The 22417-nt window shown below is 39.7% G+C and overlaps 1 protein-coding gene across 2 annotated transcripts; it reads right to left on the reverse strand.

The window, feature by feature from the left end:
- Positions 1 to 190: 190 nt before the first annotated feature.
- On the reverse strand, positions 191 to 17502 carry LOC121626182 (adenylate cyclase type 4-like). Of its 2 annotated transcripts, none has more exons than XM_041964499.1 (26): positions 17365 to 17502; positions 13907 to 15277; positions 12556 to 12753; positions 12262 to 12423; positions 11311 to 11460; positions 10408 to 10562; positions 10021 to 10132; positions 9794 to 9921; positions 8954 to 9112; positions 8648 to 8807; positions 7927 to 8103; positions 7523 to 7554; positions 7104 to 7157; positions 6777 to 6840; positions 6520 to 6617; positions 6160 to 6244; positions 5927 to 6064; positions 5736 to 5813; positions 5194 to 5369; positions 4556 to 4640; positions 4239 to 4397; positions 3716 to 3862; positions 3482 to 3589; positions 3266 to 3380; positions 2674 to 2798; positions 191 to 1777 (listed from the first exon to the last, which is right to left on the reverse strand). In XM_041964499.1, exons 2-26 carry the CDS (start codon positions 14840 to 14842, stop codon positions 1643 to 1645), a joined length of 3936 nt encoding a protein of 1311 aa, XP_041820433.1. In that variant the 5' UTR covers positions 14843 to 15277; positions 17365 to 17502; the 3' UTR covers positions 191 to 1642. The 2 variants fall into 2 exon arrangements, with proteins under 2 accessions (XP_041820433.1, XP_041820432.1); XM_041964498.1 differs by having other exon boundaries at positions 17263 to 17502.
- Positions 17503 to 22417: the final 4915 nt, after the last annotated feature.

Here is a 22417-nt window from a genome sequence, read left to right on the forward strand (position 1 = left end):
GACACCAGTGGGAGCCAATAGCAAGTGAGAGAAGTTCAGCTTTAGCTTGAGCTAATCAGAGCGCAGGTGGGCGTTACCGAGACGGGGGAAATTCCACAGTTCTCGATGAGCAAGGTACTAACGATTCATGGAGGAAGCTGGTACACACACAAACACACCAACATTTTTTTATCAGTTTATAAATAGAATATAAAAATATTTTCCTTTACTGAACGTACTCAAGCTCCTTTTTACATCCACACTTCACATCATCCCTCACAGAAATACATACTAAGAAGAAACGGAGAAATATTCTGTGCAATCAACACTGGATCGTAATGCAGAACTCCCTTTAAAAAACACAACATATTAGAAAGTGCAACGTCAAATGTGCATTATCCGATTTTTCATGGCACATAATTATGCCTGGGTGCAAATGTGTTACAGCATCAAGTGTCAGTTTTGGGCAGTAGTGAATAGGAACCCCATAATTAAATGCACATGGCTACAGTAAATCTTTCTTGCTCCTGCAGTGACCAACACTAATCAGTGTTTTTTTTAAACCAGTGTCTATATAAACAGGTTGATAGGGTGTGAGAACTTTGAACTGTTAGTTTCACTTCCCAGGTTCTTTCATTGGGCTTAATGGGTAAAATTATCCACAATTTCACAATAAAAGAAAACAGATGGGAAAAAAACACAACATTTCTTTTCTATGCTGTGAACTATCTCTTGACCCCTCAAATTTATCTCGTCCTCTTGCGAGGGTTGGGGAACACCTGGAAAAGACCAACTAGTATCACAGAGCTGTTTCAAGTACACAAAAAACTGCCTTATTTTTTCCTACGTTTAAAGACAGAATGTTCTGTATCAATATACTCTGACAGAAAAAAGCTGAGCTACAATGTAAATGCTGTTTTGTAGCTTAGTGAAACAAGAATGCTGTGAGAAAAAAAAAACAACCTAAGATAAACAGCAGAAAAGTATTTGCTTATTTCAAACAAAAGGTACTTCTACAACATCCTTCATAAAACCACAGTAATCTTTGCTACAGCTAAGATGGTTATCTTGTTTTTCCAATAAATAAATCATACATGAACACTGTTGGACAGTGCATGTGATTCAGCCATGTTAAGTGTACCAAAAACAATAATTCCGATTAAATGTTTTCAGAATAATACAGTGAAGAGATATGGGGGCTTGAGCCACCTAGTGCAGTTTCACATGACAACCCGGATAGAGATAGGCAACATGGTTTTCCATGAAGTGGTCCATGAGTAGAAAGCTCTCTGCTTCCATTCTAGTCGAAGTCTTGGTTTAACTGGTCCGGACTGTATTTAGTGTCTCATCCGAAAGACAAAGGCAGTTCCTCCGTAGATGATCAACAGGTGGTATCCTGTATTGCTACATCTGTGTTTCAGCATGAAGTCAGTGCAGATGCTCATGATGATTACAGTAAACATAGAGTAGTATTTTCAAGTCCTTGCCAGTGATTGTGTCCACCTCTGGACAACCAGAATCATGTCCATGTGCTCGTCTCATGTATTGTCAGTTTAACTGTTCAAAAACACTGATGCATTTGATACACCAGACACTAGCAAGCATGTGCAGCTGAGGTTTAGACACAGGTCTGAGTGAAGTGTTCAAGGTTTGACGGTGGAGGTCAGATATGAGGAGACGATTGGTCCGTGTTAACAAAGTAGGTGGTGAGTTCCCCTTTGCCTTTGACGTTTACTACTCCTCTGAGTGTGACGCTGTATCCCACACTCTCGACCATCTGGGCTGTTTCCTCCGTCACCTGGGAGCAGAAGCAGAAGAATTACAGAGGGAATGAGTATTTGATTCTTGCCCCAGAGCTAATTAATACATGTGTCAGTTAACATTTAATGTGTGATCCTTAGCATTAAGTGTCAAGAGAAGTGTGAGTGAACGAACAATAACACCCTTTTAATGCTAATGTGCCCAACTGAAGAAAAGGACATGGATAAACAATAGCTGCCCCCTCTCAAAGGTCTTCATGGATCCACTGGGCTCTCCGCTGATTCCAGATTGTAGTAAGTCTCACTGCGTGGGTGTATTCGGGTGATACATATCACTGCTATTTCCTGCCGTTCTTTTCCTATTTGTATCTGTTTGGGACACCCACAGCTTAGGATGGGTTTAATTATCCACAGGTTTATTCTGATCAGGTCTGAATGTCCTAAGGTCCCTTGATATGTATGAATGTGTAAATATATATGTATTTACACCGTCAGGTTCAGGTGGGTTTCCCATGGATCTGTTTTTGATCAGCTCCACAATTTTGGTTCCAAAATTGATAGCTTCACAATTTTTCAAGTCTGTTTTAAAACAACAGTCAGGTTGACTTGATAGATTGTGAACCTGTCCTTTAAGGGAAATGTTGCATATTGTACAGATATTTTATGTTGCTCCCTTAGATTCATGTATTTCCCATGGGAACATAACATTTTTATCCCATATTTTTGTTTTCTCTATATACATTAATATACTATTGTCATATAATGTCTGCTCACATGCAGGTAAAGATGAGAAAACATAAATCCCCAAAGCTTCAGAGAGTGAGAAGCAGTTTTTTTTTTTTAATTGAATTTGTATTTCTTATTGAGACAAGATGTAGGATATGTTTCCCCATATAAGCCACCCCTGTCCTTCTTCTGACTCTTATTCTCTGACCTGTATCTTGTCCAGCACTCCTGTGCTATCCATCCTGCTGGCCACATTAACAGAATTCCCCCAGATATCATACTGTGGTTTATGAGCTCCAATCACTCCTGCAATCACTGGACCGTGGTTTATTCCTGCAAGTAAACAACAGGGAGGGATAATTAAATGTTCATGAACATAAAACACAAATTACTCTTTCTTAAAGTCCCTCATTGGAGGTTTACTGACAGTTTTGTATGCAACAGAAACTATTAGATTAGAAAATATTTGTGTGATTTCTTTGCCAATGTAATTGTTTTTCTTTCATCTTAAACTTAAATATATTTTAACATTTGTTTGTAAGACTCAAACACTGAAAAGGCGCACAGGTGTAAAAAGTATGTGACTGTTTGAAATAGAAAATCATGATAAAGAAAACACAGCTGGAGGTTTTGAGTCAGTATCAAATAGATCAAATGTCAGTCAATGCAAATGACATTATTGATACCACCATTCACAATTGTTTTTACCCTGAGGGTAGTAGAATGAGATCTGAGGACAAAGAAACAAGGCTTCAGTACGTGGCTTCTACCCTAACAGTATTATTCTAGAGTAAACTCACCGATCCTGAGCTTGAAGCTGTTGAAAGAGTGTGTGTTGATAAGCTCCAGTTTGCCCATCAAAGCAAAGGCAAACTCCACCATGGAGCGCACGTGACTGTAGGACATCTCAACTTTCTGTAGAGGGAGCCAGAGATCATGTTAATGTAGGCTGGGTATTTTTGCCTTTGAGTATTGGACAAGAATTTGCACACAGAATTATGAGAGACTGAGCACACCTTTCTTTCATCCCCCAGAGGCGAGTGTGTCAGCCCCGCGGCAGCCATGTATGTACTGCCAATAGTCTTAATCTTCTCCACTGAGGAGAATTTGGGCTTAGAGAGAAGCTGCATGACAGAGACATGATAATGAGGAGAAAGCGAGACTGAGAAAGTATAGTCACAGACAGAAAAATTTTCCAACCTGGTGATGCTGATACTGACAGTATAATAATCGTATCTTCTCCCTCATACCTCATCAAAGTCTGATATGATCTCGTTGAGGAAGCGCAAACACTCCAGACCGTCCCGGTTGGCGCTGCTCTCACTGTAAAACTCTTTGAACTGCGGCACCGAGGCGAACATCACACACACGCAGTCATATGACTGACTGTACAGGTCCTGAAACACAGTTTGTAAAAGTAAAAGTCTTAACTCCAACATAACATGCTTTCTGCAAATGTGGCAGCCACATGAGTCAAACCTGTTCAGCTACTTTTTGTACATGAATGTCCATGAGCTCAATGCCAACATTCATTTCTAAGTGTTAGTCTCTTCTACATATAGATATCTATTGTTGGAATAAATCTTTTCAAACTGGTTAATGGCTGAGATGGTATAGAAGAATATTCTCACTTAAAAACAAGAATTACAATTTCCCCCCAAATGTCAATATTTTGGTGTTAATCGATGCTTTCAGGTCTCATTGTTTAAACCAACACGCCCAGATACAATGGATAATCTCCTGTACATCACTGCTGTGTTTTCTTTTCTTCACCTGGTTGCGGATAGTTTTGCCCATGAAGAAGGAGGCCACGTGGAGCGGCAGCACGTTCTGAAGGAGGAGCTTGTTGACGTTCTCCATGGTCTCCATCTCCTCTCTCTCCATCTGGAAACAACGCTCCAACAGGAAGTCGACACGGCAACCCAGCTCATCCTGCGAGAAAGACAGAGTGCAAATATGTATCAACAGATCTGAATGTAAGTTGATTTGTTTCAAAATGAGGAAGAACTTATTTGCACATGAGCAACATGACAGACAAAAATGACAGAAAACACATACTGTATAAACATTTTTATACACACATACAGTACCTGTCTGGCTAGTATGAGGCATAAGATGTAAAAGATGACCAGCCAAAGCCCGGACATGATCTGAGGGTCCTTCAGCACTCCAGGCCTGTAGGAAAAACACAACCATATTTAGATACCATATTTAAGTATGGCTCACTGTCACATAATCTGGACTACTGAACTACCATCACTCTTTTTTCTTTCCTTTACAAAATTCCTCAGACATTCCTTGTATCACACAGTCAATGGGGCCTGCACCCCCTGGCAGGCCTCTAGCTGTAGAAAACTCTTGAATAAATGATGGTGATCTGAAAGTCCAGACCAGGATTCACAATCTGGGCTTTTGAGTGTCAGACAAAAGGCAGGAAATTTACCACCTTTGGCTGAGCAAGTCAGACAGCGTGATGACGACAGATAGCAGAGAATGAATGCAGATGAGTTGAAAGTGAACTTTATCAGGATTACTTAGTATAGTCTGTGAGTCTGTGTGGGCTGAAGCTAGCAAGCTTAAACTTTATTTGTGCAACAAAAGGCAACCAACATCACCAAAAATCGGAGCTATTCTGCTCCTGCTTCATTTAATTTTCTAAAATCATGTTCAGCCACATTAAGTTACATTAAACAGCTGGTATTTAAATTGCATCTGCAGAGTCACTCACTTGGTGTCGTTGTAAAGCATGTCAACGAGGCAGTAGGACCTCGGGGCGTAAACATGGAGGAAGAGGGCCAGGTAAACCACCACAGCCAGGGTGAGCAGCAGCGCCTTCACAGTCATGCACGTCCTGACGAACACTATTACTCCTAGCATGGCCAGCAGGCAGCAGTACAGGTAGTACTGGATGTTTGACCAAAGTGGAGAGGGGGAGGAGAAGAAATGTGGGTTTATGATATGTTTATACTGTGTGTCATGTTCATAGCTTGTGCTGAAGCTCTGAACATTCAAGAGCTCTAAAGAATCAGTAATGAAATTGTCTTTGACTACTTTACTGACAGTAGAGAGAACTTAAGGCTACTTTTCTCCTTTATAAATGAAGAAAGAATGAAGGCTAAATATTGGATCGTCTTTCAATAGTAAAACAGAAAAACTAAAGCATCAAATCCTAATTAATGGCCAAAGAGGCTATTAAGTTGCATTCAAAACAATAGACTTCCACAGCATCAGTAAGCAAACATGGATAAATGTTCATTTGGCGGTACTTACAGGCACAGTGTACAGTTTGAGACCCTCCAGCTCTGTCTTGTTGGTAATTGATGTGCAGTTGTTTCCTGGAAGGAATACCTGAAAGAAAATTTATTGATGGAACAACAAATTTATCTGTGAAGGACAGGAAAGCTGACATCTGGACGACAAAAAAACTGATAAAACTACTGTGAGGGAGAAGAGGAACTCACAAAGTTGAGGATAGCCATAAGCAGGGTGATGAGCACACAAAGAGTGACCACAAACAGTCGCAGCGCCGCCCTGGTAGAGACGCCACGAGACAGCCCTGATATCCACTGAACACTCAATGGCATCTTAGACCGCCACTTCTGAAAAGAAACACACATTTAAACATTTAACACATGAAACTCTGCGCCGATGCTGTTCAGTGTTACTACAAACAGACCACTAAGTGTTCATTCACCTCCAAGTATCCAGTGAAAGCGATGGACAGAAGCAGCACCAGCACAGGGAAGGTTGCACCATAGGACACAGCCATCTCAAAGTTACTGGGAGGAGGTGAAAACAAATCATTTACAATGATTTTCTCTCATTCAAGAATGGGCGAATTAAGATGTTATGTATCTGTGTTGGTGAGACTGAGTGAGCAGACCTGAATAATTAATTAATTAGTGAGTGCTCAGTGAAATCACAGTCAACATTAAAAGGGAAAAATAAGGAAAAGGTTTATTTTTCTTTTTTCTTTGATTTAATTCTGAACATAATGAGTTTGAACGTGTGAAACTTAAGTGTGGTTGCAGGTGTGAATGTGACTGCCACTCACTTCTTAGAGACGAGCATTTGGACGGCAAAAAGAGTAACGAAGATCAGGGCTATGCAGCTCATTGACTGGTGTAAACCCTTTACTTCTGAGAGGCGGAACTGGAACACAAACATGTAGTAGACACATATTGTAGAAATAATTGATGTGCAAACACACACAGGCACACATCATACTTTTTTCTGCTCTTTCATGCATACATACTACTGCATGTATGACACTATTTACTTTTCGAAGGTTAAATCAGAGAATGAAGCTACCTGTCTCTCCAGGCTCAGGTCGTTAAACAGCAGAGTCAAACAGTTGAGCTTCTTTAATCTCCTCCTTAATGAAAAATAAAAATCAAAGGAAACATAATAGAATCAGAAAAAACGTACGTACACACTTGAAAAAAAATCACAAATGTCTGGATATAAGATAAGGGACAAAACAATTGAAATATGTAATCAGTATATTATATTACAACTTCTAATGACAAATTTGCTTAAAGGCCAACCATTTTTTAATGTCCTTATGAGTTTCTACCAACTAACACAGAAGCAACAGAATCAAAGAAATATTAGAAAAGAATTTGGATGAAAACTTACCCTGCAATGTCCATTGTGTCCAGTGATCCCCTAACATCATTATCCACAACCAAACTGGAACAAAACAAGAACACATTAGGAACAGCTTTAACCACAACAATAAACTCTATTGATCCAACTGGTGGGTTTCAGGGAAACAATCTTTTACTCCAGGACCTCAATTTAGGACTAGAAATTAGAATATCACTGTGAAAGAGCTCTCCTCTATATAATTGCTATACATCCAAAAAGAAAATGCATCAAATTCCTTATTTGCAAATTACTTATGCCTGTTGTAGGATTATTCACCTTGGAGGACAGACTTTATCAGTGCTTTAATGCAAGGAGCTGCAAACTTTATTCTTACTCTATTAAACTAATAAAAATGGTGTATTTAGCATATTTTTCCTCATGTGCTTTTAATATATCTGGGAACTCACCAGGAGGGGCTGTCCTGGTAGGTTGGTTTTTCCTGAAGCAAACACACACACACACACACACACACACACACATATATTGGCAACAGAATGCATGACCTATTATCACCTCTCTCAAATATACAATACCGACGTTATGACAGAAGATAACACTGGTGAGAGAGAGACAAAGGACCACAGGTGGTGTGCAATATTTGCTGAAGGACTAACCATTATCAAGATCATGTGTTGTTGTTTTGTTTCTGCAAAAAATGTGTATTCTTACAACAAGGAGACAGCATGATTTATGTTATTTCTGCATATGTACTCCATCTATGTATGTCCACATAAATATACTTTCACTTCTGTGCACAGCTCAATTGTGAAAGACACTGAGCAAAAAGAAGGGGAACAACACAAATACATACTGCAGACAGCTGTGATTGATTCTTTACAGCATTACTGGGGATGATCGGCTTCTTGGATGGCTTGGCATCAGGGTTGCTTAGGTCTGCAAAGGGGTGGATAGTCCGCCAGGACTGCAGGTACTGAGACATCCGTACCGACGCCCGCTGCCTGGTCTCCCCTGACGCAAGAGTGTTTGCCTGAAATTTAGATGGAGATTATTTTATTGTCCTTTTACGTTTTCACTCAGGAACTTTAATTTATTTGTTTTTCTGTACATCCCTCCCCAAACCAAGACAACGACAGAGAGTAATCAGAGCGATTTAGAGCACATCTGCAGGATCTGGAGATACCCACATAAAAATACAGTTTTCCCACCTCCTGTTTTCAGGAATCAAACCGAGATGTTCTTGCCTCTATTCATTCAGCCATTCAAAATTAAGGTTAACCTGCTTCCCCTTGAACACATATACAGTCTCTGTCAGGAAGCTGCATACTTAGATTATTTAACCTTAAACTCAATATCTCAGCTTGTCAATTTAAAACAATTGAAATGCCATTACTGTTATTTTTCTTTCATAAGGTTTCATTTTCGGAAGCACAAGTTCAATTAAACAAATAAATAATCCTGTATAGATAACATACTGTGTCTTTTTCGGCACACACCTGAAAATGTGCGCAAATGAGACACCAAAGCAGCTTTCTGAAAACTCCTGCATGCACTTCACATATGTGTACACCTACCAATTTAGGTCTCCTGGAAATGCTGTCCGGCTTGTGGGGATCAATCACCAGGTAGGTTTTTCTTCCTGTAAGAAGAGGATCCCGACTCCCCCCATCCCCATCCTCCACTTGGTATGCTCCATTCAAGTGCTGCAGTGTCTCCTCTGTGATGTGGACTCGCCTATTAACAATAATAGTATAAACAAAATAGGTTAAAAAATATATAGAAAATGATGTATAGAGGCAGCAAAACTCAAAATGCATCCTCTATCATCTACACCAACTCAGAATTTTATCATCTCTGAGTAGATTTAAATATTTTCTCACCCAGGAAGACCTCCAGACTCCATGTGATTGGCTAACGTAACGTCATGTGACCACACGTCGTACTGCCACTTCTGCAAGCCAATCACACCACAGAGCACGTTGCCAGTGTGGACCCCAACCCGCATGCTGACCTCAACCCCTGTCGCCTCTCGAAGTTTACTAAAGGGAGACAAAAGTGTAAGTGAAATCAGAACAACTGTCTAATAAGTGTCTGTGATACTACCTATAAATAAACTGTGTATCTCACACTGTTTTAAATGTCCCAATTTCCTAAGATTTAGTTTGGGGACATACAAATTTCAGTCAAAATTCTAGCTCAGATGTAACATCTAAGTGACAGATGACACGAAAATATGGTGCAGATCTATCTGCATAACAAAGCTAGAGATTAAGGATTTATACACAATATGTTTCTCTTAAATCTCACAGTATGTCACATAAATTCAAAGAGAGTCTGTTAAAAATTCCATAAAGCTGAACACTAAAATCCCCTTTAAATGCAAGAGAACTCAACATTTCTGCATTTGGTCTACATGGTGCAAACACAACAGGACCTCAATGAAAATGTGTGCAGTTTGAGAATATGATGGTCAATAGATCATCATCATGGTACTTGACCTATAATAATGTGTTCTGAGCTATAATATACAGCATATTGTGTGGCATTTAGTCAGGAACGACTAGTGAAATCAAAGTGCCAGACAGGCTACAAGGAAGCTGTACAGAGAACAGTTACAACTGATGCAAATTAAGAGCAGTGAATGGCTTTTATTTCAAAGGCTGAAAAAACACATCAAATAACATTGGGGAAAAACTATAGATGCATTCAGATAAACTGACCTGATAGCAGTGCACATGTCCAGCCCCATCTGAACACAGCTCCTGGCGTGGCTGGGAATGGGGTCAGGTAGACCAGATACACAGTAATAGCAGTCACCCAGGATCTTAATACGAAGACACCCATTCTTCTACAGACAAAAAGAAAGAGAGAGGGGGAGATAGAGAGTTAGCTGGTTCATAACCAACACAAAAAATGGTGAAGAAATTGGATGTGCTGGTATTTTCACCTTGGCAATGTCATCAAATCTTCCAAACAGCTTATTTAGTACAGCGACAAGCTCTTCTGGTGAGCAGGTACTCGCCAGCTTTGTGAAGCCCACAATATCTGCATACAGGATGCTACACAAACCCATACAGACAAAACTGTAAATACCAGAGCATGGTTATCCGTCATTATCAAAGACAAAGACTAATAATAGGAGTGACAAAATCTGAGTCCTATTTATGCCACTTCAGACCTTAAATATTTACACTTTTTAGATGCAAGTTAAATCTCGAAGTCACCTTCATTAAAAGTAATCAGGTGTACTGTGAGGAGCACATGGTTCTGAGATGTAATAATCAATAATTGCAGAAGGAGAGAAAATGTAGAATAATGTAAGTTTGATCATCACCTGACGTCTTTGTGCTGCCGTATATACAGGCTGTGAAAGTTGTGGAAGTTGGATTCATTCTCCTCATTGCTCTTGGGCTTGGAAAGTCTCTTTATCACCTCTGTTTTTAGCTCCATGGCAATGTACCGTGGCAACACTGACAGGAGAAGCTGCTCCTGTTGGGAAGGACATAGAGAGGATGGGGGTTAAAATGTGTGTGGAGACCATGGGTGATTAGTTTTGAGACCTTGTAGACTGGGTCACTGGATTTCTGTCTTACAGAAGTGACGATCTGTTCAGAAAGGCTGTAAAAGAAATAGGCGGCCATCAAAAACCTCTTTGAAGCGATGCCATGTTTACTTAGTGGTTCACGTTTCATCTATTTGTTTACTCGCCGTGAATAGTGTCCATTTGGGTTTGCGTATTCTATTGCTGCTAGGCTTCAGAAAAGTGAATGATTAATCTTTTGACCTAATAGCCAGAAAAGCATACAGTAACCAAACCAGGTAAAGCTGTCCAGGTAAAGAGCCCTTGAATGAGAATGATTACACTTAATGAATTTTAATTCAGAGTAACTAAAAACAAGATGCACAGAAGAGACCTAGACTGAATTTCTGCACTGCAAAGGTAGGTCCACATGATCAAATCATTTTGATCAAGTGATGATTGATATTTTTTAAAAGCTGCCAATTTTGTGTCATAGTAATTGAAGTAACTAACAGAGTCTGTCAGTCTTCATTTGTTTTAATAAATGAATTCCATGGCTCGTCAATATTACAGATTTCTAGTGAGAAGTGACCTGAACTGCAATGAAGTAAAACAAGCAGAGCAAATAAATGTCAAATGAAAATGACAATAAAACCAAAAAAAAAAATATTTGAATGAACTTTGAACTGTCTAATGAGTTGAAGTCTGTGTTTTAACCTGCTGATATTTCTTTATTTCCTTCTGGGAGCGTATGGCGCTGAACTTTTCTCTCTTCTGATTGGAGATCCTGAGGTCGTGCTCAGTCGTCCACAGATGGAAAATCCCGACACAGTTCACACATCCAAACAGCACTGCATTCGCCACCAGCTGAGGATGACGTCAGACGTGAGATTACTTATACTTTGTTAATTATGCACAATGATAACAAAGTAGCTGCATCACTACTGTGATACATCAATCAATCAGTGACAGAGAGTTATTCTTTGGACATTATTACTTTGAATTTGTGTTCATTATTAATGTGTTTTATTACTCACTGAAAGCCATCCTCTTTTATGTACCATAAGACAAACAACATTATATAAGACCAGGTTTAGGACTTCTGATTTAACCAAACAAAGAGTGATGCAGATCACTCCTATTTTTCCAGTGTGACTGTAAACTCTGCTGGTCACAAACCACAAAACAGTATTGTGCAGGCTGACCTAAGCTTCACATATGATATTTGAATTTGGATGGTATTTTGCAAAAAGACTGTTTACATAGGCTGGTCATTTGCAAATATTTGCCTACATTAACTGTACGTACTTTTGATGCTTTTATTATGTGCAGATATTTGTTTTTCCACTCGATATTAAACTATGTACTAGCATGGAGAAACGTAGCTGTGACTATGACTGAAAAGTTGAAATTGAAAAGAAAATGGGAAATTATATCATGTTAATTAGTGCACTTCAAAGGTGCTCCTAGGTGGATTTTTTGAACCTCTGAACAGAGCTAGGCCAGCTGCTTAGCACCTTTTCCAGTCTTTTTGCCTAGCTAAGTTACCCCACTCATGGTTGTAGCCTCATATTTAACTTACAGACATGAAGGCAAGAAACTGAATATGCAAGTTTCACAAGTGTCAAACTGTTAACTTCAATGTATTCAAACACATCAAATTTTTACCTGAAAAGCTAGGTCTGGTGTCTCTGGGCTTGTCACAGGGACGTAGACACTGATGATGATGATGTGCGAGACGCTGGTCCCAATCCCAACCATGATGGCCCAGGCCATGGAGAGAGGCAGCACTGTGTATACACTCAGAGAGAGGAAGAGGAAAAACGCTACCTGAGAAGGCAAGTGAGGGAGCATGAAGGAGAAGAAGAAGAAATGTGAAGAAAGATGGAGCGAGTTAGAGGTTAACAACTTATTTACAATTTAAAAACTCATCATTTCTTTCTCATTTTGGTTCCCTCTCACCTGTTCCCACGTAGTGACAGGTCCTCCAGTGAAGATGAAGACTATGGCCGTGACATAAAGTGTTCCCCAGACGAAGAGGGCCAGGGCTCCGCCACAGCGCCTCACTGTGGCGAGCCAGGGTAAGCACACAAGCAGCATGGTACTCAGACAGAGAACTACGCACACCACTGACAGTGCGGCTACATGGACATCGATGTTCTGTGCAGGGATGGACGAAAAGTGCAAATTAGCGCATTAATGTCTTTTGAAAGACGCTGCACCTGAAATATCTCAAAAGAAAAAGCAGCAAAAGTTCGACTTAAAAGCAGTAATATCTTCAAAGGTTTTCTCTACCGCTGTCCAGATGCTGTGCGACAATCAGTGTTAAACCTACAATCAATCAGCAGACACAGAAGCACAGGAGCACTTTGTGTTACCATGCATTTGCAAAGATCTGCCTTGCGTTGCCCTATTTTGACTCAGCTGTTTACCATATCCGAGAAGCACCTGTCTGCTCTACACTAAAATTAAAATGCCTTTATTCATCAGACTTGAAAGCCAGGCTGAGCTTTGAACAGCTGGTGCAATGTTTTTAATCTGCGCCTGCCATGTGAAGTAAAGGTATTTTAATTTTTACAATGGGACATGATGTGTCATACTTTTTTTCTTTTTGTTTCAGGGAATTAAGACTGTTGTTGTTGACTTCCAATGCACTGACCTATTAACAAATTCATTTCATTGATGCATGAAATCCCTAAAATGTGGAAGACAGAGCTGAATAATTGAATACATTTAAACATAGTGAATATTTGCATAAAATACTGACTACGGTTGAGCACAAAAGTGGCTTAATTTTAATGCTTCTACAAAAAAAGGATAAAACTTTGTGTCACTGGCTGGCAAACTAACAGCAACCCAGCCTTTTGTACTTTTATGATTATTAGACAACACAGAAGCCTGTGCTGCTTGAACATCATGACATACTGAGGAACCAAAGTGGAACGTAAGAACATTGTTTTTCATCATCATAAAAAAAGCACAAGTTCCAGTGTATAACTACAATTTCACACCTGTATAATAATCTGTACACATCTGATCTACATCTGTAGACCGAAGTGAAATCTTCAAATTACTTTTAACAAAACTTTCAAATCAAAATATTGAATTTACAATGACATGAGTAAAACAGCAAATCCTAACATTTGAGAAGCTGGCACAAGTGAATGTTAACTATTAACTATCAAAACATATATGTATTTGTCAAACAGACACATGGAAGTTTGTGAAGTAAATGTGAAGTTTAAAAGTCTATATGTGTACATATGCAACATACCCCTCACACACACACACACACACACACTCAATGTCTCACCCTTCCTGTGGTGGGAATGAGGACGATGATGGCCACACAGAATGCCAAAGACAGCACGAGTCCAGACAGCATGGCCGGAGTCTCCTCGACACACTGCAGAAAGGCCCTGTGGAACGCCTGATAGCAGCAACACATCCCCTCTTTCACAGTCCGCCTGGACTGGGTGCTTTGCCTGTCCTCATCTCTGTCCTCCTCGTCCCACCTGACATCAATGCTGTCCCTTGCTTGGCAGACTTTGAATGAAACGTCTGGGAATGGGGGCAAACTGCCACTGAATGAGTTCCTTGCTTTTGGTCCAACAGTCAAGGCTGTTTTAGAATCATCTCTGTCATCGTCTGGACTATTTTTGGTGTTTCTGTTTGACTGAGAAGCGTCTAAACTGGGTTCAGAGAAATTGACAGGAGAGATACTGTTTGTCTTTTCAAAGGAGTCTAAATCGAGCTCAGGTGACACCTCATCACAGAGGTCAGTGCTGAAACTGGTGCAAACATAGCCAGGGCTGGATTTTGTGCTGCTGTAGTCAGAGTCGCTGCAGCAGTTTATTTGCAATGAAGTGCTGTTGTCAGTTTGTAGAATGTCAGAGGATGAGTTGACTGGGGCATCGTGATCCATAGCCTGCAGGGTCACACCTTTTCCCTTCAACAAAGAATTGGCCTTGAGAGGTTCAGGGGCTGGCACTGTTTTCACCACACCCACCTCGACAGAAACCTGGGATTCACCAAGTCGTGATTGCAAAATGTTAATGTCATTGCTATGTGTCGATAGATCTATGTTGTCTGTTGTTTGACTGAAGTCGTCAAGCTCCAGGATATCACCTTCAGTGGTTATACCCTTCCCATCACTGGAGACGACCATTATGTCTGGCACCAAAGACACCTGTGAGGCTTCTTCTCCAGGCCTCCCCTTTTCCTGAAGACCTCGTGACTCGTCTGGCATTGTGACCTGTGCTAGTATGAGGGATGTCACCCGTCTATCAACTTGTCACTTTGATTTTTCTGGCTTTCTGTCTGTCTGCTAACCTACATGATAAGCGCACACCAGAATAGTGTTTTCTTCTTTATCCCTTTTTTGTCAGGTGTTGTTTTGGTCTGTGAAGCAGGGAGAACTTCCTGAATATGTCTGTGTGTCAGATTAAATAAATGAAAACAACAACAAAAAAAATCTGGAAGTTTTGAGATGGTTCCAGTGAGAGTCCAGGTCCATTGTTTTGAATACACAATAATGACGATGATGAAGACATGCATCACACACGTTCTTTCTGAGGTTATACAGATCCACTAAGGTCCCAAAGATCGCTGACAAGGAATCTTAAACCATGGTGTAATCTCCTTCGATGAGTGCTGATCCATACTGGATGGAAGAAGAGTCTCACTGCCAAAAAACAGATGAAGAATTAAAAAACGTTAGGGCAGAATCAGCATAGAGCAAAGAATAAACACACAGATTCACCGCTGAACTGTTGTTGGACCAGCAGAGAGACTGTGCTTGTGTCTGTGCCACTAACAAAGTCCAATAATGACAGCAAGGAAGTCATACCTGTGCATGGTTTTAATGCCAGTTCAATGACAAACTCACTCCCCATTATGCAAAAAACTTGTTAGGTTAGCTGCGAGCTCGTCCCCAGTGGCACATGCTCATGCACGGCACATGTACACACTGTTCAGGTGTGGACCAGAATGACATGTCAGCGACGCACCCAGTGCACTTTAAAAACATTTTTCCACTCACCACCTACGTTCAGTGTTTTAGTCTGACCTGCATCAATGTTTCTTTCCTGTTTAGCTTCTTCTTCCCATGTGACACTGTCAAAAACACCACTGCATCTCATAGCACTGTACAGACCGTGCCCGACCAGAATGCAAAATGTCATGACTATGGTCCACTGTCTGCTCCAACGTCAACATTAATTCCAGGATTTAAAATCTCTCTTTAATCTGGCTCTTCTGCTACAGGTACACATCTGATTTAATAGCAAAGTCATGGAGGGATTTAACAGTAATTCATCTGATTCATCCGTTCACCGTTCCGATTGACCTTATGCCGTGCCCTTTTACATTAAATGACAACAATCTGGTTCCTTTTCTACACTCTTACAAATGAGGTACTGTGTGTCTTGTTTAAAGCCTTTAAACACTTCTGTGACACTGTGTGGTAAAGACAGTACATTTATTGTTCTAACTTCTGTGAACTGCTGTTCAACTGGTATCATTTTCCCTGTCTACTGGTTTCACTACTCTGATCTGTTTGTCTGAAAAGCACTTTGCAAAAAGAAGAGGGGTTTTCCAAATTCAACTCACAAAAAGTGAGTTTCTTCAGTGCTTTCCCTAATTAAGATCAAGTTGGACCCAGTTTATTTTCTTTTCTGTCACTTTTAGATGAATAACATGTTTTTAATTTACAATCGCTGGCTAACATCTCTCAACGTACTTTAACCTAGAGCACAACTCCAGATGAAGTCTTCCAATTACTGGTTTTTGTTAGACTAACACTTTGAAACCCCAATAAAATTAAGGTTATCCTCATATTTGAGAGAGTGCAACCAGCAAATATCTGACATTTTTGTTTGAAAAAAGTAATTTTCTGTTTACTGATTAATCAAGTAATTGACTATTTGTTTCAGCTCCAGTTGCTTATATTGAATATTACATATATGATCCAGTTTCTCCAGTGATTCTCGTCATAAACATGTATTTTACATGCATGATGTCCTCCAATTCAGGGTAAATACAGTTATTTGTCTCATTCGGTCAGAGTGGACCAAGAGATTTTTAGATATAATAATAAATAAAACAAATGGCAACATCTACAATGTTGAATTGCGGAATTTGAAAGAGGAATTGTGTTATGGCAACACATGCTATCAGCAACGGCGAAAAATGAATGACTGTCTTGACAAAGCTATCTTTAAAATCTTACTAGCTTTATCTGAAGCGTAACGGATGATAGCATAGCAGGTGCAACTTAGCTATGCTTTCATAAAAGTCAATTTAGTAATCGGATCACTTAATTATAGCTTAAAGATGAAAGCATCGTCTCTCATCATAAAAAATAACATATACTGTTCATGTAAGACTTCAAACTACAGCATTTATAGCCTTTTTTGTCCTGTAAGTCATCGTTTATTGTCTACTTTGTATGGCAATACTACGACGTTTCCAAACACCTAGCTTTAGCTAGCTTAACAGTTCTTTTAGCGTTAATCAATTTTATCGGTTCAGTAACTTAATTAACTTAATGAAAGAGTTCGAGGGGCCAAAGTAACTGTGTGACATAACATTAAAACTGAAGCACGAAAATTACTTTGCAAGAACCTAAAGTTTGTAGAGATAGCGTTAAAATTATTTTATTAAAGTTACCTCATAGTTTATTAACGTTAACGTCTCTCGTCGCTCCCTTTAACGTCAGTCAGCGCACACAAACACACACGGTTAATTTCCCTCTGCGTCTTTGTCGCTCACCTTCCTCCGACATCCTTTTATGGCTGCCACTAACACTTATAACCTTTAAAAAGTCAAAAAATATCCTCTTAAAACCGTCCTTTCTGTACAAAAACAGGTAGTTAAAAAGTCCCCGTCTCGTTCGGCGCACGACCTTGTGAGGCACGAGCGCGAAGCAAGTGCGGGGGCGTGCGCACGCGAGCACGAGCACCCTGGTCCAGCTATGCAAATAGGAGGCAGAGAGATGGAGAGGAAGGGCAGGTCAAAGGTCACACTGCAGCAGCGGTGGAGGAAGTATTCAGATCCTTTACTACAGTAGAAGTATTAATACCACACTGTGAAAATACTTCCGCAGGGAACATGTTAATTAAGTAAAAGTATGTAAGTATAACCACAAAGTGATTTATTTTCAGCACATAGGGAACATTGCGCTGTTATTGCCTTAAAATGAATAAGGATAGAAGCAGAAGAAGAAATTAGTGATAAAGAGCATATGTTATAAAAACAGTATCTTGCTGGTAGCACTTGAAATGAAAAAGAGGATACACTCTTTTAATTATAGTACAGAAGTACAATCTCTCACCAGTTCTGCCACATGACCGGTTTCACCAGCAAGAGTTTGAATAAGTTAAAAACAAAGGGGCAGTACTGTAAAGAGCCTGCACTCTACAGTTTGTTTAACTAACCTACCCTGTATGAATAGTTTCATAAACTCTCTCCTCTCTGTCCCCCTCTGTCTTATTTGTTGTTTCAAATCAAGCATGTTTATTGGTGTAGTAATATTTCCCTATTCTGCCAAACAGCCAATTTTACAACTTCAGCAAAGACACACACACTCACACACATACTGTTGTAAAATGGTGCAGCTGCAGGTTTCAGTACCAAATGGAAGCCACGTTTCGTCGTAATCGTGATGCATTGTTTCATTGCGAGATTTCCTCTATGATAGCTGTGATTTGCCCAGAAAGGTTAAAGTATTTACCACTTTTCTCAATTAGTTTTCTGCGTGATGCTCAGAGGTACACCTTTCATCCTTTTATGTTAATTCCTCCACTTCAAGTAACTTACTGTACAATGTGCTATAGTTCACAGACAGGGCATTCACAGAAATGATGGTAGAAATTAAAGAAGCATTTTGAAGTGTGAAAAATGCAAAAGAATGGGAATCCGGATATAACCCAAGAACAGACTGCCAACAGTTAGACATAGCAAAATTGAAACAGAAGGAAAATTAAGTAAACAAACAAGAGTGAACAACATGGTGTTACATTCATAGTTTAGAATACACCACACACTTCACTTTCACTTTCTCTTCACCTCTTTGTCTGTCCTTACTGAAATTACCATTAACCTAACACTTAACACCAAACTGAAGTTAGATAAGACATCATGCAACTTACAAACACATCAAATCCCTGACAATGCGATTTTGGAGAAAAACATTTCATTACATACAGCATGTTTATTGTGACAAGCTAGAGTCCATCTGTGCACTCACATCTGACCAGACCTGCGTGCAACATCACTTGCAATAGCATAACACTGCAGAAACATGCACAGACAGACTGGTGTCCATACATCTGTAGCACTGGTGCATACTGGGAGGCTTTCCACTACACCCACCCTGCTGGAATGCTAAATTATTTATTATTTTCTGATTTGGACATATATACATCATGCAGTTTAGAGCTTTATAAATAACATCTGTCTTATCCCTTGATATTTGATTTTTCCTGTAACGTTCCGATGCACTCACTGCCCTTACTTCTCCATTACCGTATGACATGCAAATGTGTTAAACTGGTATTACAAAGGCAGAACAGACTTGCAGCCACCGCCCACTGTGTCTCACTTCAATTTAAACTCCTGCAGAGGTGAATCAGACATCTATTACTGACTGGGCGAGTCCACTAAGCCTCCTGTGAATATTCTCTCTGTCTCGCTCAGGATGTTCCCAAAATAGACGTGCTGCCTATTTTCACTATTGTTTACAACTCGCCAAACTGGTTTAATATCCATCTATTCTCGGAAAGAGGAGACTTAATCCTCTTCTGTGAAGTCCAAAAAAGAAACGAGCCATCCTACATTAAGGCTTCAAGTCTATGTGCCTGTGCATCATATATGCATTATGTCATCATTGTTTATAGGCTCCAAATAAACAAAACAAAAAAGCCACAATAGCAGGAGGAAGCGGAAGAGGGCGACAGAAAAGCATGACTGAAAATAAAATAACAACAAAAAGAACAACATTCTCAACATTTTGCAGGTGCAGCTGCTCCTGCATCCTCCTCTCGCTTTATTTTTCTGCACTTTTGGAGAAAACCTCACCTGAGAAGAATCCCCTCCAGGGTACCGACAGTCTCGTCTTATTTGAGCTGTTTACGTTGACTAGTTCGGGTGCTTTGATGGCGAGGAATGCAAGAGGTTGTCTGTGTTAATTTACTGCAGACTTCACTCCAAAGTCAAGCTTTCTGATAATATGTAAGTGAATAATGAGTTATTTTATTGCATCACTTTGCTCTAAAGGGTGTAATAAACTCAGAAAGGCTGTTCACGAGGAACTAAGAGGACATACTGATTGCTTTTTTGGATGTTGCACTTAAATGGAGGCAGGAACATCATAATAAGCTTTTACAGATTCTGTCTTAACACCAGTGGTGAAGCGCAGTAAGTACATTTATCCAAGATGTACTCATCTGAGGTACTTGTACTTCACTTCATGAGTCTTTTCTCTTTCTGTCACTTTCTTTCTTTCCTTCACTATATTTATCTGACAGCTGTAGTTAGTAGTTACTTTAGAAATAAAGATTTTTACATGTAAAACATACAAAGACCTTATAGAATATGATATTTTGTTGTAAGTTAAACTACCCAAGAGTATATAAAAATAAATCAGAAATGATTACTTGATTAATTGATTAGCCGATTGACAGGAAATTAATTGGCAACTATTTTGACAATGGTTAAAGTCATTTTTCATTTAAAATATTCTATTTATTATTTACTACATCATAGTCTCTTCCCACATGTCCAGATAAATATTAGTGAAGTGCGCCCCCAGGTGGACAGTGTCACAAACAGCTGTTTATTCTCACAAAATCCATATTCTGAATAAATGGCACCTTAACATCTGAATTTCAAATTTATCTACATTTTTGTCTCTTGACCTTCAAAATCACCGAATTAATGCTTACAGGGCTGTTGCTAACCCCTTAATAATAATAATAATAATAATAATAATAATAATAATAATAATAATAGGAATAAGTAGGTTTAGTCTTGTACTTTCAATTTTCTAGATTGAGATTATTTTAATCTGCGGATTCCAGGACAGAGACATGCGGAAACACAGAGTATTTTACTTTAAAGACCAACTGCAAATTTTTTATCCTTTGACACACTGTAGTGCAGAAACATAGGCAGAACTCAGCATCAAAGTCTTAAAATGTGCACATATAAACAATACAGATAAGATTATTCCTCCATTTCCACATCCAGGTCCACTCTACATGACTTTACGCTCAAAACTACAGTCATGACAACATCATACCTGGCTAAAATAAGTTAAAAAAATATATAAAACTGAGTGACTAGAATATTGTAGGATTGGTTTAGTATTATTCTAGCATGGCAAAAAGACATCCAACCCCCAAAGCTGGTGGTGCAAATGTACAAATCTTGCCCACACCATCTCGTACAACAACCATCCACACTTTTGCTCAGTATTACCTGTAAGCCTCCCACACCTCATTGTCTGCAACAGTTTTTTTAACCAAACAGGCAGCTGTAAAATGTGAACTTTAGCAGATTACAATAAATTCAGAATAGCAACAGGAAACATAGATTTCTTTATATTGCTCTTGTTCTAAAAAGGGCTCCTAAAGTTGGCCCATTTTATAAATTTCTCAACTCTAAAACAACAGTAAAGGCAAGAGAGCAAATTAATTACTCTATTAACATGTCTGCATGATGAAAAGCACAACCAATGCAGCTGCACAGCAATTTTCCAAGAGGTGCGAGATCCAGTGACATCAAACTGCTAAAACAACCAGGAGGAGGATGTTTGATGGCCAACATTACATATTTGTCATGTTTTTAACCATATGAACATACATCAAACAAGACCAAAAGGTCTACAGCAATGCTAGCAGCTCTATGAAGCAGTACTTTAGCTAATTGCTCACACCAGCATGCTAACACGCTCAAAATGACAATGCTAGTATGTTGATGCTTAGCTGGTTTACCATGTGTTACTTTAACCTGCTATGCTAACATTTGCTAATTAGCAGTAAACACAGCTGTACAGCTGAAGCTCATGGGAATGTTATTAGCTCTGCAGGTAGGTCATAACTCAATGTGCTGGACAAAATGAACATTTGACCTGATGGTGGCGCTAGACAAAAAGTCAGGGGATCATCAGATACAATCGGACTCATCGTCTGGGGACCATGGGTGTCTTTAGAAAATCTCATGGCAATCCATCCATTTGTTATTGAGATATTTCACCCTTTGGGGTCGACCAAACGACTGATATTAGCATGGCTAGCATGGCTAAAAACCTGACTAGGATACTCTGTGGTACCTTTGAGTCCATCATATCAGACAAAAACCCATTATCTTTTAGCTTAAGTTTAAAGGGAAATCCATACAGATGTGGAAAAGGTGTCTGTACAGTCTGCAGATGAAGTGAGAAGAGGGGATAATTCAGTGGTGTTTCTCTTGCACCACATGGTCCATCTCCTCTGGGTCCTGGTGGCCATTGCTAGCAGCTGTTTGAATCTCTGTCCACCTGTCCTGTCTATTCTAATTTATTTTGCAGTCTGGTCCTTTCGCATGAATAGGATCCACACAGGATGTTAAGGGAGAGGAGAGGGATGCAGGCAGAGAAGATGCAGGTGAGGTAGATGGGGGAGGATGAATGCTGGTCACTGGAGGATGAGGAGGAGTCATGGTTGGTTCGGACAGGGAAGACACAAGTGGTCAAATCTTGTCTCCAACAACAAGCAGGCGGATTACACTGATTCATATTTGGTAGCCTATTTGAACTCTAGTGAAACCCTGCTTAACAGACCTT

This window comes from Chelmon rostratus, chromosome 23 (assembly GCF_017976325.1).
Source record: "Chelmon rostratus isolate fCheRos1 chromosome 23, fCheRos1.pri, whole genome shotgun sequence".
NCBI lineage: Eukaryota > Metazoa > Chordata > Actinopteri > Chaetodontiformes > Chaetodontidae > Chelmon > Chelmon rostratus.